Source organism: Callithrix jacchus, chromosome 10, assembly GCF_049354715.1.
Source record: "Callithrix jacchus isolate 240 chromosome 10, calJac240_pri, whole genome shotgun sequence".
In the NCBI taxonomy this organism is placed as follows: Eukaryota; Metazoa; Chordata; class Mammalia; order Primates; family Cebidae; genus Callithrix; species Callithrix jacchus.
Genome location: NC_133511.1, coordinates 98,699,046 through 98,717,393, shown reverse-complemented (window position 1 = coordinate 98,717,393; position 18,348 = coordinate 98,699,046). Strand labels below are relative to the sequence as shown.

Sequence of the window (18,348 nt, the reverse complement as noted above, 5' to 3'; positions counted from 1 at the left end):
TTAAAGGACAAACAGGAGTTAGCACTGGAAGGGTGAGGGAAAATTATGCTAAAGTTACAGTATGTGTAAATATGGAAAATCAAGAGAGAATACCCTCACATTCAAAGACTAGAAGTACAGAGTTTCACGAATGGAGAATGGTAAGAGATGAAATTAAACTAGCAGGTAAAACTTTATCAGCAAATTAAGAAATTTCGATTCTATGCCAGGAGGTAATAATGATGGGAAACCACTAGAGAAATTTCAGCAGGAAATTGACAGCTTACATTTTTAAAGTGTTGTCTGACAATAGGTGAGGGGATAAAGCCAGAGAAGAAATAAAGAGGGTCTGAACTGAGATAATGAATGGGGATAGAGAAGGAATGGATTCAAAAGAGATTTAGATTGATCAAGACTGAGTGAATTACTATAATGGGAGTTTAGAGGGAACACTTCTTTGAGACACTGATATATACACAGCTGTGTCTCTAAGGGAAGAGGCATGGTAGTTGATGGGTTCTCCCAAGGATGATACTAAAAACTACCAGCTGCGCCGCGTGCGGTGGCTCACGCCTGTAATCCCAGCACTTTGGGAGGCTGAGGCGGGCAGATCATGAGGTCAAGAGATCAAGACCATCCTGGCCAACATAGTGAAACCCCATCTCTACTAAAATATAAAAAATTAGCTGGGTGTGGTGGCGCGCATCTGTAGTCCCAGCTGCTTGGGAGGCTGAGGGAGGAGAATTGCTTGAACCCGGGAGGCGGTGGTTACAGAGAGCGGAGATTACACCACTGCACTCCAGCCTGGCGCCTGGCGACAGAACAAGACTCTGTCTCAAAACAAAACAAAACAAAACAAAACAAAACACCAGCTTCACGGCCTCCAAACTTAACATTTCTGTTTGTAACATTCTTTCTCCAGATATCTGCATGGCTCTCTTGGTTCCTTCAGCTCTCAGTTCAAATGTTACCTTATTCACCAAGCCTTCCATGACCCACCAATAAATAACAGCAAACCCTGCCCTTCTCAATACCTGGCTCACCTGAGTATATTTTTCTCCACTATGAGAATATTGGAGTATCCTCCTGAGTATACTTTTCTCCTGAGTATATTTTTCTCCACTATGTCCTTCGTTATCTAATATTCTATACATCTACTTTCCATTTTCTTACCTCTCCATGAGACTCTAAGTTCCATGAATTGAAGGATTTTTGTTTACTTACATCCTCCCAGAGCCCATGAAAGTGCCTGGTATACAGTACCAAATATTGATTCCTCCACTTAGTGAGTGGGAAACATGGGGAATAAACAAAGGCTAAGAGAGAGCTCTTGGGGGGCTAAAATTGTTTTCCATCCTTCCTTCTTATTAAAACTTGACTCCCCTAACCTGTATTTGAGAATGAATTCAAAGACCTTTTTTTTTTTAACCTCAAAGACTCTGCTCCGTCAATTAGTTCATCTTCTTCTGCATCTTTTATTTCTTCCTCCCTCTGAGCTCTCTCCCCACCAACACAAAAATGTTCAGTATCTTCTATCCTTTAAAAAAAAAAAGTAAAATAAAACAAGAAAAAGCTCCCTTAACTACTTAACTCTTGCTTGTCTTACCCTTAAGAGGCCTATATTATTCCACTTCCCATTCATACCTCAACACACTGCAATCTGAATTCTACTCTCATCACCTTCATGATACAGTACTAAGATAAGTAATGGCCTGTTAGTAACAGACACATTTAATAATCACATATAAATCCTTGTTTCACTTTTATACCAATGGCTACTACTGTTTTACATAAAAACTGTTCGTTCAATTTCCACGATACCATTCTTCTCTGGGTTTCTATTTCCTGACAGTCTTGAACTGTCTTCCTCTGTTTGTTCTTTATATGATACTGCTTTCCAGAGTCTTATCTTTTTTTTTTTTTTTCCCTCTACAAGTCCTAAGTGCCCACAATTTTATCTCTAAATCTGTGTTCTCAATATTTAGCTCTAGCTCTGGAGCTCCAGACCCAACTGCTTATTGATACTTTCTACCTGGCTGGACTCTAGGTACCTCCAACTGAATATATCCTAAAGTGACTTGTTCCCAGATCTGCTAATCCGTATGTATTTTCCTCCTGTGGTTAACTAGCAACACCATCCACTCAAATCAGAAACCTGAAATTGATGCCAGATAAGTTCCTCTTCCTCATGATGCTCCCTCGACATCCAAAAGCCTAACAATTTTACTTCATTAACATTTTTCACAACAGTCCCCTCCTCTCCATCCCTACCTCAGATCCTCTTCAATTCTGAATTATTCAGTTTCACAAGCCTCCTAATTGTTCTACCTGCCTCCAGTCTCTCCTAATGTCCTTACCCACTTACCCCCAATTCATTATTCACACTACTACCAGACATTCTGGCAAAATGTGCATCTGTTAGTCTGTTGGATAAAACTGCTTAATAACCTTTTCTGACCAGAACAAGCTTGTCCAACCAGCAGCCCCACTCCAGGGGCTGCATAAGGTCCAATACAAATTCGTAAACTTTCTTAAAACATTATGAGATTTTTTTGTGTGTGATTTTTTTTTAAGCTCGTCAGCTATCATTAGTTTTAGTGTATTATATGTGTGGCCCAAGACAATTCTTCCAGTGTGGCCCAGGAAGGCCAAAAGACTGGACACCCCTGACCTAGAGGATCAATTCCAGACCTCTAAGCCTGGCAAAGAGGCCCTCCAACTATATCTATTCCCTGCCCTTTTATATTCTCCTGGTACTTGAGCACCATCCAGCACCACGTCGAACCACATGGGCCAGTTTCTCTTTTCTATGTTGTTCTCGAACTCCTATTTATCCAACATACCTATTCCCCTTTTCACCAAATCCACAGGACAAACTTTTACTATTCCTCCTTCAAGACTCAACTCAAGAATCTTCCCCTTTATAAAGCCATCCCTGACAATGCCAAGTGGAGGTAATTACTCTACTCTGTGCTATCATCGCACCTAGAACATAACAACTGTAATGCATTTATAACACTATATTACAATTTTTTACATTTGTTTTCTCTACTAGATTGTGTGCCTTCCAACAACAGTCTATTTTATCCACATTTGTATCCCCAATTTTATATGAAATGACAACAAAAACCTCCGCATTACAAATTGGCTTCATTTCATTAAAGTGCTGCCCTCTCTCCCCACCTCCCACCCTGTAAGTAGCTAAATTCCTTATTTTAAGGAAACAGAGAAATCGAAGGAAACGGTACTAAGAGGTTGGTACCTAGATGCTGCATCAGACAGAAAAGCCATCAACAATTCAATTTCAACAGAGCATCTATTATGTGCTAGATGCTAAAGATATGTAGATGAGTAAAATATGGTGCCAATCTTCAAAAGCATAATTTGGTAGAACAAATAAATATTTAAAAATATAATTTGCAATTAAGCTAGTAAGCCATTGTAAAGAAGAAAACAAAGTGCTAAAAAAGCAAAGACAACAGAGCAATTAATATACCTCAAGAGTTGAGATGGCACTGTAAAACAAAACAAAACAAACAAAAAATAGTGGCCAGTGAAACTCTAAGTTTATTACTAGTCATATCACCTGCCCAGTCTTTTGAAGAGAAAAATGTTCCATTTAGAATCCCTAATATAGAAATATGTTTGCCTTCCTCCATCTCCAGTGGATGAAGAATGGGAATCTGACACCTAATTCATAAATTGGCCTTGTGAACTCAACTAGAAAAAAACTAAGTAAATCGGATTATGTGAGAAACGTGAACTAAGAAATACCAATTACTCTTGGGGGATGTGCTGAAGGGTTATAGGTAGAGCTGGAGTTTTATGGTCATGCAACCAAACCAAAGGTAAGGTGAGCAGAAACTCAGATCAGAACAGACAAAGACACTTGAAGAACAGCTTAGTCACACTGATGGTCCAGTACCAGTGAAATTCTGCCAACACCTGTTAATACCTCTAGTGTTGCCTTGCTTTGAAAAGCACCTTCAATTCCAAACTTCACAAATCCCAGTCTTATTATAATTTCATTCTTGAATCCTTGTGACAGTCCACTGATTAACTTGGATGTCTGTCCCCTCCAAATCTCATGTTGAAATGTAATCCCCAATGTTGGAGGTAGGGCCTGGTGGGAGGTGTTTGGGTAATGGGGGCAGATACCTCATGAATGGCTTGGTGCTATCCCCCCAACAGTGAGTTCTCTCAAGATCTGGTTGTTTCAGGGTGTGTGGTACCCATCTCCCCCATCTCTTGCTCCTGGTCTTACTATGTGAAACACCTGCTCTCCTTCCCTTCTGCTATGGTTGTAAGCTTCCTAAGACCCTCACCAGAAGCACATGCTGGAGCCATGCAGCCTGCAGAACTGTGAGCCAATTAAATCTCTTTTCTTTATAAATAACTCAGGTATTCCTTTACAGCAATGTAAATGGCCCAATACATCCACACATATAAATAAACGTCCCCTTATTTGAGCCAGCTTGAATGAGTCTCTTTGCTAAACAGCCTGACAAAAATAGAAATCTTGAAAGATTTATTTTCCTCTGCAGTTGTAATAGTGAACTTTATTTTGCTTATGTAAGACTTGAAATTAACAAATATAATTTGAATATAAAGTCAGATTCTTAGTTGTTCTGGATAATATTCTACCTAAACTCCAACAAACAATTTGGAGAAATAATCAACATTTACCAAGTATTGTCCATCCATCCATCCATCTATCCATCCATCTATCAATAAAATATTCTTTAATTCCCTAGAATACTTTTGATATTTCCCTAGTAAATGAAGTCCTATAAACAGAACAATAATAAGACAGTTTATCTACAAGTAAGACAGGAAGGAATTCATGCACTGTAACAATTAGTGGTAGGATCTTCCCTAAACACATACACTAAATATAGGTGTCTATATAAATGGAAATGAAATGCACATGAGAAACTACAAAATTATAAATTTTCAACATAGTCAGGGTCTACTTATAGAATCTAAAATCCAAAGAGAAAATTGCATTGGAAAGGCTTTAAGAAATGATAAATATGATTAAAGGGCTAGAACATGAACCCCATAATGAAGAATTAAAATACTCTGAGTATTTTTCCTGGTGACCCAAATTTGGTTTTTAAGAATATAATAATTTGGCCAGGCACAGTGGCTCATGTCTGTGACTGCAACACTTTGGGAGGCCCAGGCAGGAGAACCACTTGAGCCTACGAGTTCAAGGTTCCGGTGAACTATGATCCTACCACTTCACTCCATCCAGGGCAACAGAGAAAGACTCTGTCCCTAAAAAAGAATATGATAATTATAGTTCTACTATTAAGAACTCTTTAGTTTCCATCTATAAAACAGAGGCAATAGTAGTATGTTCTTCATAGGGTTGTTATGAGCATTAAATGAGTTAATATAAAGTGTTAAGAGCAGTTCCTAGCACATAAAAGAGCTCAGCAAGTATTAATTAGTTAATATTACTATTGCCCACTGCACTGCCACTGTAAGGCAAAAAATAATAATTAGAAAAAACTGCCAGGCTGGGTGCCATGACTCACACCTGTAATCCCAGCACTTTTAGAGGCTCAGGTGGAAGGATCAGTTAAGCCCAGGACTTTGAGACCAGCTTAGGCAACATAGAGAAAGAGATCCCATCTCTATGAAAAATTAAAAATAAGTCAGGTATGCTGACTACTGGGCACAGCCTGAGGTGTGCTTGGTAGAGGAGGACTTCTTGAGCCCGGGAGTGAAGTATGATCCTGTCACTGTATTCCGGCCTAGATGACAAACTGAGACCCAGTCTAAAGAAAAAGTACCAACTCCCCAACTGGGGTATCCAATCATATCTAGACACCTGATTACTGGAATAAGGAACAGATAATAGAGACATATTCCTCCTGGTAGCCCTTTAATATCCTCCTAGTAGCCCTTTCCTATCCTCCTAACATTAGGTGACCATAATCTAGGGATACGGGGAAAATCTATGGAAATCAAACACATTAATAAATAGACTAAAGCTGTTTTGAAAAGCATATATGGCCAGGCAAAATGGCTCACGCCTGTATTCCCAGCATTTTGGAAGGCAAGGTGGGTGGATCATTTGAGGTCAGGAGTTTAAGACCAGCCTGGTCAATATGGTGAAACCCCATCTCTACTAAAAATACAAAAATTAGCTGGGCATGGTGGTGCACACCTGTAGTCCCAGCTAATAGGGAGGCTGAGGTAGAAGAACTGCTGAACCCAGTGGAGCGGAGGTTGCAGTCAACCATGATTGTGCCACTGCACTACAGCCTGGGTGACAGAGCGAGACTCTATCTCAAAAAAAAAAAAAGAAAGAAAGAAAGAAGGAAAGAAAGAAAAGGAAAGGAAAGGAAAAAAAAGAAAAAGAAAAACATATGTGAACATTTTAACACATGCAAAAAAACAAAAAGCACTTGAAAGTCCCAAACCAAGTTAGGATTAATGAGGGGGCAGAAGGGAACCTTGGAAAATTAGGAATAGAGGGGAACTCCCTTATCTTGAAAATAGACACTTTATCAAAGCCTGCATAACAAATAACATGCTTGAAAATGAGTTTAAAGTCTCGGATTGGGACAAAGATGCCCATAAAATCACTCCTGTTTATTTGCATTCATGTATTTTGTAAAATATTTTAAACACTGACCTGTAGTGATACTATATGCCAGTGGTTTTTTGTTAATCCCTTTGGAATAATATACATCCCAAAAACACTGTCAATCTGGATCAATTAAGTTTAAAAAAAAAAACACCTATTATAAAATTTAGAAAAATTGAGTTTTGGTCAAGGCTTTGTCTTTAAAATGACCATTGTGACTTTTGAAAAGTGAATTCATTTTTCTGGGTGTCCATTTTCTCCCTTATAAAATGAAATGGGGGCAGTAACTGGGTATACTCTGGAGTCCTTTTCAATACTAACATCAGTTGCCCAAGATGAACTGTGAAGTTCTAATTGAGTATAGTAACAAATCAACTTGAAACTGCCACTAGAGGGTGTCCTGCTCCAGGGCACTATGTATGCCTTACACTGTAATCTACAAAGCCAAGGGTGTGTTTCTAGCATTTTAGTGGTGCCTCAGTACCCCAACAGCTAAAGGATTACGGGACTCTGATTTAATTACCAACTCCTTCAGAACCGGCAATAGTCTCGCATCTGTATCAAAGCTAGTCATTGGATAGAAAGCTGAAAGAAGACAGGATGTACGGAAAATTTTACACAAACTGTCTATTAAGTGGAATCTTGAACATGGAGGAGGGAAGGTAGAGAATACCGAAAACCTAACCTAAAAGGGAAGGTTCATGGACAATGATAAAGAGGTTAAAGTCAATGATAACATCTAATCTAATAATCGGTATTAAATGACAGAGTCATCTCAGGAACATTTAAGTCACCCAAATTAATTATCTCTCTTATTCCTCTTGATAGAGAAAATAGCCCTAAAATATAAGGCTATAATCATGATTATATAATATGTGCTTTAAATTCTTCTATTTTCTATTTTTTCTTGTTTGAAAGTTAAATATCATTTAAATAAAAATTGTATTTATTCACTAAACAGAATGACAAAATTAATGTAACTACTTTGTTGATTTTGACTAGCATTTTCTATTAGAATGAGTGGAGTACATTATCTTTTAATAAAGAAGATGCTCAAAGAATAATGAATAAGATGGCAGTTTCTCCAAAAAATAATCTTGGCATTAAAAATTAAGACTACTAGCAAACAACATTGTTTAGTAGTGTAGAAAGGCTAATGAATATACCTGAAAACTACCAAAAAAGTGCGCTTAATAAGGTATTTTGCTGAATTCTACTGAAAATGATTAAACAATGATAAAAGAGAATTTCAGCGCCATTCAAAACAGCTAAAAAGACTGAAGAGGATTCAAGTGACAGAGGTATTTAAAACCCAATAATGGCAGCTGGTTTAAGATCAAAAGTTTTAATGCCTTTTAGGAGCTTTTATTCTTTGGGAGGGACTAAAATTTCATACATCATCAAAGTTTGTCACGCACGCAAAGCACAATTAATTAAATGGACACAATCCAACCTTTTATATGTTTACAATATAAAATTTTCCCATAATTTTACATAACTAGTTTTGAGACTCTACATGCTGTAACTTTATGAAAATTTACTTCAGCATTATAAAACATTATTATAAAACAGCATTATAAAATTGTAGAAGTATAGAAATCACTTCTACAAGATCTCAGGTTCTGCCACTTTATGTAAAAAGACTTTCCCATGTATTGTATACCTGCAGGCATTCGTTCCTATCAGTCTGTTATTATTCTTTACTTTCTACCAATTCCATTAGATTACCATTATTTGTTACCTGATCATACTCCAAGGCTCCTGGGTAGAGCGGCCATCCAAGGAATAATTCTGCAATCACACATCCCAATGACCACATGTCTATGGCTTCACAAAATGGCAACCCCAATATAATCTCCGGAGCTCTGAAATTTAAAATTAAAACAAAAATCAGGGTAGTTTTTCTCTAAAATTACCTAATTTCATCTGACATTGTAGTAAAAATTAGTAAAATGACAGAGGTATCACATTCTATTTATAGGAACCCTTCACTATTTCAGAACTCTTTGAAACCTAGACATAATCCTGAATTAATCTGAAAGGGACACTATGAGTAAGACATTTCTAGAATAAAGTCTCTCCACTGTAATCCTTTTCCCTCACAATTTTACTAATATAACATTTTTTGAAAAGGAAAAAATACAGATCCTGTTTTCAAGACTACAGCAGATCAGAAATAATACAGTAGGAAGAGAACTGGCAAACTATTAAATACATACACTATGACAGAACTGAAAACCAGACACTGAGAGATAAAACCAAAACAAAGCAAACCCCCAAAGGCTAAAAGTGAATCTAGACCTAGATACTACTTCAGAATATAGTAATAAATATTTACCTAATTAGAGCCATTCATCATCTAAGAGATTAAACTAAATTCAATGTATTCCGTCTTAAAATAGGTATACAATACATGGCAGACAAGTATAAAGAACATAACAAAATAGTTAAAAAGCATTAGGGGTTGGTCATTTGGGAAATATACTCTGTGAAACATATAATTTCTAGATAAAGTATGTTGCTACTTCATATGGATTTCCCTTGAGAAGATTCATGTTCTAAGAGACACCCATGTACAGCTGTGACAATCTCAATCTTACAGAGAAGTTGCAAGAACAGTACATATTTTTTTCCTAAACCATTGGGAATAATTTGCCAAATTTCTGCATACTTTATAGTTCCTACAAACAAGAATATTCTCCTCCATAACCACAATACAATCATCAAAATCAGGAAATGAACACTGATACACTTCCACCATCTAAGCTTCAGACTCCAATTAAGTTTGGCCAATTATACGAATATCATCCTTTTTTGGCAAAAGTATCCAACTCAGGATCATGCATTGTATTTAGTTGTCATATCGCTTTCATGTCTTTTTCAATATGGAATAATTCCTAAGTTTTGTCTAGATTTCCATGACCTTTGCATAAGATATTACAGGCCAGACATCTGAATAAAGGTACCTCAGTGTGGGTTTATCTGATGTTTCCTCATCATTAGATTCAGAGGAATATCACAGAAGTGATCATGTTTTCTCATTTATCTTATTAGATAGCATGCAATTTTGATATGTTCCATTCAGTACTAATAATTTTTACTTTGATCCCATGATGTCTGCTATATTTCTCCATTTCCTCCTTTTCTCTTTCTAATTAAGTATTTTGTGGGATCTCAATTTGAAAGTATATAAATAATCAATTTCTTATCGCACTTTAACTTTTTTTCATTTATTTAACTGTATGAGTACAAATTAAAGGATTTCTATTTTATTCAATGAGTTATAATCCATGACTACAATTACTTATTTTGATTCTCAAATTTTCTAGATTTGGTGTGGTAGCTCACACCTGTAATTCCAGCACTTTGGGAGGCCAAGGTGGTAGGATTGCTTGAGGCCAAGAGTCTGCGACCAGCCTGGGCAATATAATGAGACCTCAGCTCTACAAAAACAAAAAAAATTTTATTTTTTTTAGTAGTAGACACAGGGTTTCACCATGTTGGCCAGGCTGGTCTTGAACTCCTGACCTCAGATGATCCTCCTGCCTCAGCCTCCCAAAGTGCTGGGATTACAGGCGTGAGCCACCGCACCGGGCCACAAAAACTTTTAATTAGCCAGGGTGATGGGCACACCTGTAGTCCCAGCTACTTGGGAGGTTGAGGTCGGAGGGTCACTTTGAGCTCAGGAGGTCCAAACTGCAGGAAGCCAAGATCATGCCACTGCACTCCAACCTGGAGGACAGGGCCAAGGTCTATCAGATCTGAACAGAATTCCCTGAGACTTTTATGTTCTTCTGACATATCCTCATCATTCTCTGATTATTTCTTTGCTTTCTGACACAGCAAGATATTCCAGGCTCATCTTTTCTTTCCCTGCTCCAGTCATAGAAGTAGCTATTTCTCTGAGGATCTGTGGTATCTTTTTGTGTAGAATAGTCCTTTGAAAGATCAGGAAGCTATGGATCCTCATTACTGTTGGCATGGTTCCCACACCTTCTCAATGAGTATAGGATCTAGAGTTAAGCAAAATAAATCTTCTGCCAATTTCTAAACTGAGACTGTGGGTTATCATCTCCTAAAGCAGTGGTTCTCAATCTTGGCTGCACATTACAATCATTTGGTCCTGGCCACACCATATACCAATTAAATCAGAAACCCTGGGGATTGTAAGAATCAAGAGTGGCTTCAACATATAGCCAAAGTTGAGAACCAAAGCCCTACACTCAAGAAGTTAGATCGATGGGAGAACCAGCCCATTTCCTTCCTACAAATCCTCTGGCAAAGTTAATTCAGGATAATGAACAAGTTGTCTTCTACCACAGACTTGGGATCTGCCTAGTGAATATTCTACTCCTGGCCCCAACTCTGCTGTAATTAATACCTAAGATTCAGTAGAACCTTAACCAATCCACAGGCATTTGTTGAAAACAATTAAGAGCCATGGGGAGATGATATAAGGTATAAAAGATCTTCAAAACATGGTTATAAAAGGCATTCATTCTTTTGATAAAATATTCAAGTGTCTGTATAGATGTATACACATTAATTATATTTAGATATATAATCAAGTGCTAAAACATGTAGAAAGATGAAAAGAAGTTGCCCTAAGTTATTAATCCCATATATACACAATATTGTATTTAAAAAAGCTATCAAAGATGGAGACCTTATCCCTTTTTGTTCATTATTTGTATACCCAGAACCTTGTAAAGAATATGCATACAGTAAACATTTCTCAAATAAATCACATCAACATAGGTTGAGTCACACAAAGAAAAGCATCAGAGTGAAGTCTAGGTTTGGACTAGGCTTCAAGTACAGAAGTCTAGGCAGAAAGAAAGAGAACTGGGCACAAGAGTTTAAAAGCGTATATATTAATGTACACTAAGGAAGATTCAAAGCAAAAATGCAGTTTTGAAACTATGCCGTGGAAATGAGATTCACTACCAATGTTAATCATATACTAATCTGAATGCTAAACGAAAATTATTAAGACTAATAATAGAGCTATTGCTGTGTGTATGAAAGCTCTATGACTATTTTGAAATATTTAATATGAAAAATTATTCATAAGATTTGAAATTTTCGGTGTAGAAATTTTCACTATCACATTTGGCAAAGAAAATAACAGAATAACAGCACCTAAGATATACCATTTAAAGTGACTGAAATAATTTTAATTCTGTTAACAGCAAAAAAAAAGTTTCTGTCAGACAAAGAGCAACAAATTCCTTCTGCCATGTGCTACCATTTAATGAAGAAGCAAAGTTTCTAACTGATGGTGACAGTAGTATATTTTATTATTATTATTATTATTATTATTATTTTTTAGATGGAGTTACACCCTTGTTGCCCAACCTGGAGTGCAATTATCGCGATCTTGGCTCACTGCAACCTCCACTTCCTGGGTTCAAGCAATTCTCCTGCCTCAGCCCAGAGTAGCTGGGATTACAGGCATGCACCACCACGCCCAGCTAATTTTTTGTATTTTCAGGTTGGTCTTAAACTCCCAACCTCAGGTGATCTGCCCGCCTCGGTCTCCCAAGTGCTGGGATTACAGGAGTGAGCCACCATGCCTGGCCAGTATTTTCATTTTTAAAACAGGGTTTTGGCTGGGTGTAGTGGCTCACACCTGTAATCCCAGCACTTTGGGAGGCCAAGGCATGTGGATCATAAGGACAGGAGTTTGAGACCAGCCTGGCCAATATGGTGAAACCCCGTCTCTACTAAAAATACAAAAGTTAGCCAGACGTGGTGGCGGGTGCCCGTAGCCCCAGCTAATTGGGATGCTGAGGCAGGAGAATTGCTTGAACCCAGGAGGTGGAGATTGCAGTGAGCTGAGATCACGCCATTGCACTCCAACCTGAGCAACAGAGCAAGACTCTGTCTCAAAATATATATATATGGTTTTACTGACCTTACATACTCAGAAGATTATCTAAAGGACGAAGTAAAAGAATGTATGTGAAATGTAAAGCACATTCCCATAATCTATTCATACTCACCGTCCTACTTCACATTTCCTCTTTTCAAACCTCCACCTCCTCCCCATCCTCATTGTTGTCCTTGTATTCTACTTTACTGAAATAAATAGATGTAATTTGAAAGACAGCTTCCACACATTCTTACCAAATCTACTAGACCACTTGCAGCTGTCAGTGCAATGTTTCTAAGACATCCATGCTCACTTGCTGAAGTATATCACTCCAATTTCCCACTCTCATTACCAATATCTCTTTCTCTCTAGGACAATTCTAGATCTCCATCTTGGAAAAACAAAGGAAAAGAAAAACTCTTGATTGTACATCCTCCTTCAGCCATCACCCCTTTTTCTGTTTCCATTTTACACCGATCCTTCTTGAAAGCACTGTTTGTTTATACAAACTGCCTCCAATTCTACCCTCATCTTGAACTCGTTTGAAAAGGCTTTCATTAACTTATTGTTCCACCCAAATAGCTCTTATCAAGGTCACTAAACCACTGCATTGCCACATCCTCAATCTTCTTGACTTGCAGTATTTAACACAGATGATTATTAATCTACCTGCACTTGAATTCCAGGACACCAGAACTCTTCATTCTCCTCATCTCACTAGTATACCCTTTTCAGATTGCTTCACTAGTTCCGTTTCATTTTCCCAACGTTTAAACTTTGGGATACCTGAAAGCTCAGTCTTTGGGCATCTATCTTCTCTATGTGCTTTTACCTCCCTTACACGACATCATCCTGTCACATGTTTTTAAATAACCACCTCTATTCTTAAGACTCCCAAATGTACATCTCCAATTCAGGCCTCCCTCTTTAACTCCAGACTTGTGTATCCAATTGTCTACTCAGCACTTCTTGAACGTTACTAGGCATCTCAAACTAAATGTGTTCAGAAAGAACTCCTGATTCCCCAAACTCACTTCTCTCCAAGTCTCAAAAACAAACAAACAAACAAAAAACCAGATTACTGAATTGTCCTTCTACCCAAGACCAACAATTTGGGTAAACAAAATGTTCTACATGAAACAGAAGAACCCCTGGGTTGAGTACAGCCAATCCACAGAAGGAGAAATACTAAATCATTGTTTCTGAAGGAACTAAGTTTTGGAATTATTTGTCACACAGCAACAGATAACAAATACACTGCCCAAAGTTACGCAGAAAGTGGTGGACTGAGATTTAAATGCCTGATTCTAAAGCCTCTTAATTCCATTTCATCTCAAATCATAAAATCTTCTGACTCAAAGAAACACATGAAATCAAATGAACAGAAAACCTAAAAATTGGCCAGAAGTCATTTTTGGCAATTCAATAAAGATATCCTCTGATTTTATTTTCTACAAACAAACAAAAAAAAACACTGACCTATATTTTCTAATAGTTCTATAATATGAGAAACCACTTGTTATGTTTCTTTTATGATTTACAGGTCTTTAGATTTCTATGACAATCAGAAGAAAAAGGGAAGAGAAAGAAAGATTTTGCTGGCATTTTTTTAAACCAAACTTTTCACCCTATATAAATCCTTTTTAAAATAAACAGTAACAAAGTACCAAAACAGTACTATGAACCAAGCAATGTTCTAAGCATTTTATAAGTACTAACTCATTTGATATTCATACAAATCCTTTCAATAGATGAAGAAACAGACAAAGGGTAAGTAACTTGCCTAAGGTCACACAGCTAGTAAGAGGTACAGCTAGAACTCAAACGCAGGTTTTATGGCTCCAAAATCCATGCTTTTAACCACTACACCTTAAAATAAATAATTCCTATGATCCCTAAAACTACTGGACTTTTGGGCCAGGTAGTGTGGCTCATACCTATGATTTCAGCATTTTGGGTGGCCAAGATGGGAGCACTGCTTGAGGTCAGGAGTTTGAAAACCCGCCTGGGCAACACAGAGCGAGACCCCCATTTCTACAAAAATAAAAAATGAAAACTATTGAACTTCTATCTTAATGGAAGTGCTCCCACTCAGATGCTATATTTCTCAATAATGTGCTCTTTTTCTCTTTAAACCTATCACCTTTGATTTTAAAACTAATCAGGAAATGTGAAATATAAATATATTTATGTTAAGAAAACTCTTGCTGACATTTTACTAAACTCTTTTCCTGCTCTTTAAGCATTTACTCATCTTAACCATAAAAAATCTTTCACATTAAACACATAGACATCCTCTAAATACCTCTTAGCTAAAATAAAGCTCTTATTTTGGGAGATGCAGTGTTCCTAAAGATGACCGCAACATGTTTTTACAGAGGCAGTTAGGAAACGAGCTCAACAGTGGATGTGACCATCTACTAGCCAGTAGGTATGATTACTCACAGATACCAATACAGATACCACTTCATCATGCACTCAACAAATTCTTACAAATTAAAGTCCTATATGTGTAATGAAAAATAGCAAAGACCTAAAGTGGTTATAAAATGCAGGCACAGATAGATAAGTGTTTGTACAACACAGCAAATAGAAGGATACACACCTAAGCTGTATCAGCAATTATCAAAGAGTAATCAACCTGGCAAGGAGTAAGGAACGGTATCTATTTCCACAATATTTTATTGTTTCTAAAACAAGCATCTCATACTATAAAATAAGACTGGCCAGGTACAATGGCTCGCTTCTATAATTCTAACACTTTGGGAGGCCAAGCTGGGAGAGATCACATGAGCCAGGAGTTCGAGACCACCCCAGATAACATATAGCGATTCTATCTCTACAAAAACAATTTTTCAAAAATATTAGCTAAGCATGGTGCTGTGTGCCTGTAGTCCCAGCTACTTGGGAAGCTGAGGTGGGAGGACACCCTGAGCAAGACTGCAGGGAGCTGTGATTGTGCCACTCCAGCCAGGGCAACTGAGCAAGACTTTCTCTCAAAAAAAAAAAAAATTAGGCCAGCCACAGTGGCTCACACCTGTAATCCCAGCACTTTGGGAGGCTGAAGCAGGCGGATCACTTGAGGTCAGGAATTCCAGATCAGCCTTAGCCAATATGGCAAAACCCCGTCTCTATTAAAAATACAAAAAGTAGCCAGGTATGGTGGTGCACACCTGTAATCCCAGCTACTCGGGAGGCTGAGGCTTGAGAATTCCTTGAATCCAATAGGTGGAGGTTGCAGTGAGCCAAGATGGCACCACTGTACTCCAGCCTGGGCAACAGAGCAAGACTCTGTCTCAAAAAATTTTAATTAATTAAATGCGTAATAAAAAATGATAAATGTTTAAAATTGTCAGTCACTGAGACTTTATAGGAATTTTATATTTTTCTTATTTTAAGCATCATGTTAGATCTTAAGTGAATCTTATTTATTTTTATTTATTATAAGGAATACTATTCTGGGGGTTTTTTGCTGTTGTTTTGTGACAGGGTCTTGCTCTATAACCCAGGATGGAATACAATGATGCAATCATAGCTCACTGCAGTCTCAACCTCCAGGGCTCTGGCAATCCTCCTACCTTAGCCTCCCGAGTAGCTGAGACCACAGGCGTACCCCATGCCCAGGTAATGTTTTTTGTAGAGACAAGGTCTTGCTACATTGCCCAGGGTGGTCTTGAACTCCTGGCCCCAAGTGATCCCCTTACCTCAGCCTCCCAAAGTGCTGGGAATACAGGTGTGAGCTACCATGCCCAGCCAGGAACAATTATGTAATACATGTATTTGAAGTGGGAATGTGTTGCCTCAGGAGAAAAGGAATATTAGAGATGTCCCTTCAAGGCTCTATCGCTGTGCAGAGAAAACCATAAAGGAGACTCTTTTAAGCATAATAAGGGAACTTACACTACAGGACCTACAAGACTCCTTCCAAATCATAATAAAACTAAAGTTTATGAAAATATGGAAGAGCATTTCTACAAGTGGAACTTTAACAGAAAGATGACTGTTAAAATACTACTAGTGAGTTTATTTCAGGTTAAAGCAGCTTTTTCAATATCCCACAGAATGCTGCTTTTTTAAAACAAGCAACAAACCTTCAACATTCTCAGAAAGGTAGATTTCAAAACAGATGATCAACCGCTTCTACAAATATTTTTTCAGTCATGAATATTTTGATATAATAAGAAAATTGTGGCCATAAGAAATAACATCACTACAGAATACTGGACTTTCATGCAGATGACTCTATAACCGCAACTATCCAATAACATGTTGAAATGTAATCAAAGTACAGACTCTTAGAATAGATACTCATTCAAATGTAGTTTGTGTCTTAGACTAAAAATATCACAATTAAAAATATCCTTATTGCAAGGCCACTTAATCTTTTAAGTATGCACGACGATGATCCAGATCAAAGCACCAAGTACAAAAAACAACAGCAACAACAAATATTTTCAAAGCTTATTAAATTTTAAACTCAAGAGATGGAAGATAGAAGACAGGAAAGATTTAATATTTGTTACCAATATGTCATAAATGTAGTTTAAAGCTCAATACCAAAAAAGATGGATACAACAATAACTTACATTTCTATGACTGATCAATAGCTAATATTTTATACAAATAGGAGTCAGGGCCAAGCACAGTGACTCACATTTGTAATCCCATCACTTTAGAAGCCCAAGGCAGAAGGAAAGCTTAAGTCCAGAAGTTTAAGACCAGGCTGGGAAACAAAGCGAGACCTCACCTCTATAAGTAAAAAACTTAGCTAAGCATGATGGTATGCACCTGTGGTGGCAGCTACTCAGGAAGCTATAGTGGGAGGATCACTTGAACCCAGAAGGTTGAGGCTACAATGACCCGTGACCACACCACTGCATTCCAGCCCAGGCAACAGAGAGAGACACCGTTTCAAAAGAAAAAAGGAGTCAGAAATGCATTTCATTTGTGGACAGCAATACTTGCTTCATGTTTTATCTACCAGGAATCATTGCAACATTGCTCAAAATTCTCATGATATGGGCTAGGTGCGGTGGCTCACACCTGCAATCACAGCAGTTTGGGAGGCTAAATTGGGCAGATCACTTGAGGCCAGGAGCTCAAGACATGGTGAAACCCTGTCTCTACTAAAAATACAAAAATTAGCCAGGGATGGTGGTGCACACCTGTAATCCCAGCTACTCAGGAAGCTGAGGTACGAGAATTGCTTGAACTTAGGAGGCGGAGGTTACAGTGAGTCGAAATCATACCACCACACTCCAGCCTGGGCAACAGAGCAAGACTCTGTACCAAAAATCTCATTATATGGAAGAGAAGTCTGTGGGAACATTACTAACATATATCAAGAGAGAGAAGCTAAGGAACCAGATTAGTAGGGTAATACAAAAAATATCTGTGGAATATAAAGACAAAACATATCAGCAACTAAGGTAGCATGTGCCTGTTCTTTACATGTTGATGTCAAAAAATTAGTGTCTGATTATCACAGCTCATATATATGCACTATGTTATTAGTACTATATATATGTATTGTATTTGGATTTTCAGTCTTTTCAAAGATCTTATTGTATGACAAAACAAATGTAAGTATCCTTATTTTACAGGTGATTAGGAGGTAAGTATAGAACAATGCAATTATGTCTTAAAAATATCTATGAGGTATATTTAAAATTATAATGTACCATTAGTAAAACATCAACAGAGGCTCAGAATCTATAAGGTATGCTTAGACTAAATCAGACAACAAAAATTATTTAACTGCAATAAATGATTTAACTTTCTAACTTGATAACAATTATTAAGAATAATTTAAAATTTTGATTGAGCCAGAGTCAGATTCTTTTTTTGTTTTGTTTTCTGTTTTTTGTTTTTTTGAGATGGAGTTTCTCTCTGT

The 18,348-nt window shown here is 37.5% G+C and overlaps 1 protein-coding gene across 12 annotated transcripts in view; it reads right to left on the bottom strand.

Moving 5' to 3' along the window:
• The window catches only part of HIPK3 (homeodomain interacting protein kinase 3), a 109,064-nt gene that overhangs the window by 27,668 nt on the left and 63,048 nt on the right, over positions 1 to 18,348 (bottom strand). For all 12 annotated transcript variants that reach the window (XM_017977999.4, XM_054240742.2, XM_017978001.4 and 9 more), the window contains one exon: positions 8,322 to 8,445. In XM_017977999.4, the coding sequence (XP_017833488.4) occupies positions 8,322 to 8,445 (124 nt within the window). The remainder of the gene's footprint in view (positions 1 to 8,321; positions 8,446 to 18,348) is intronic.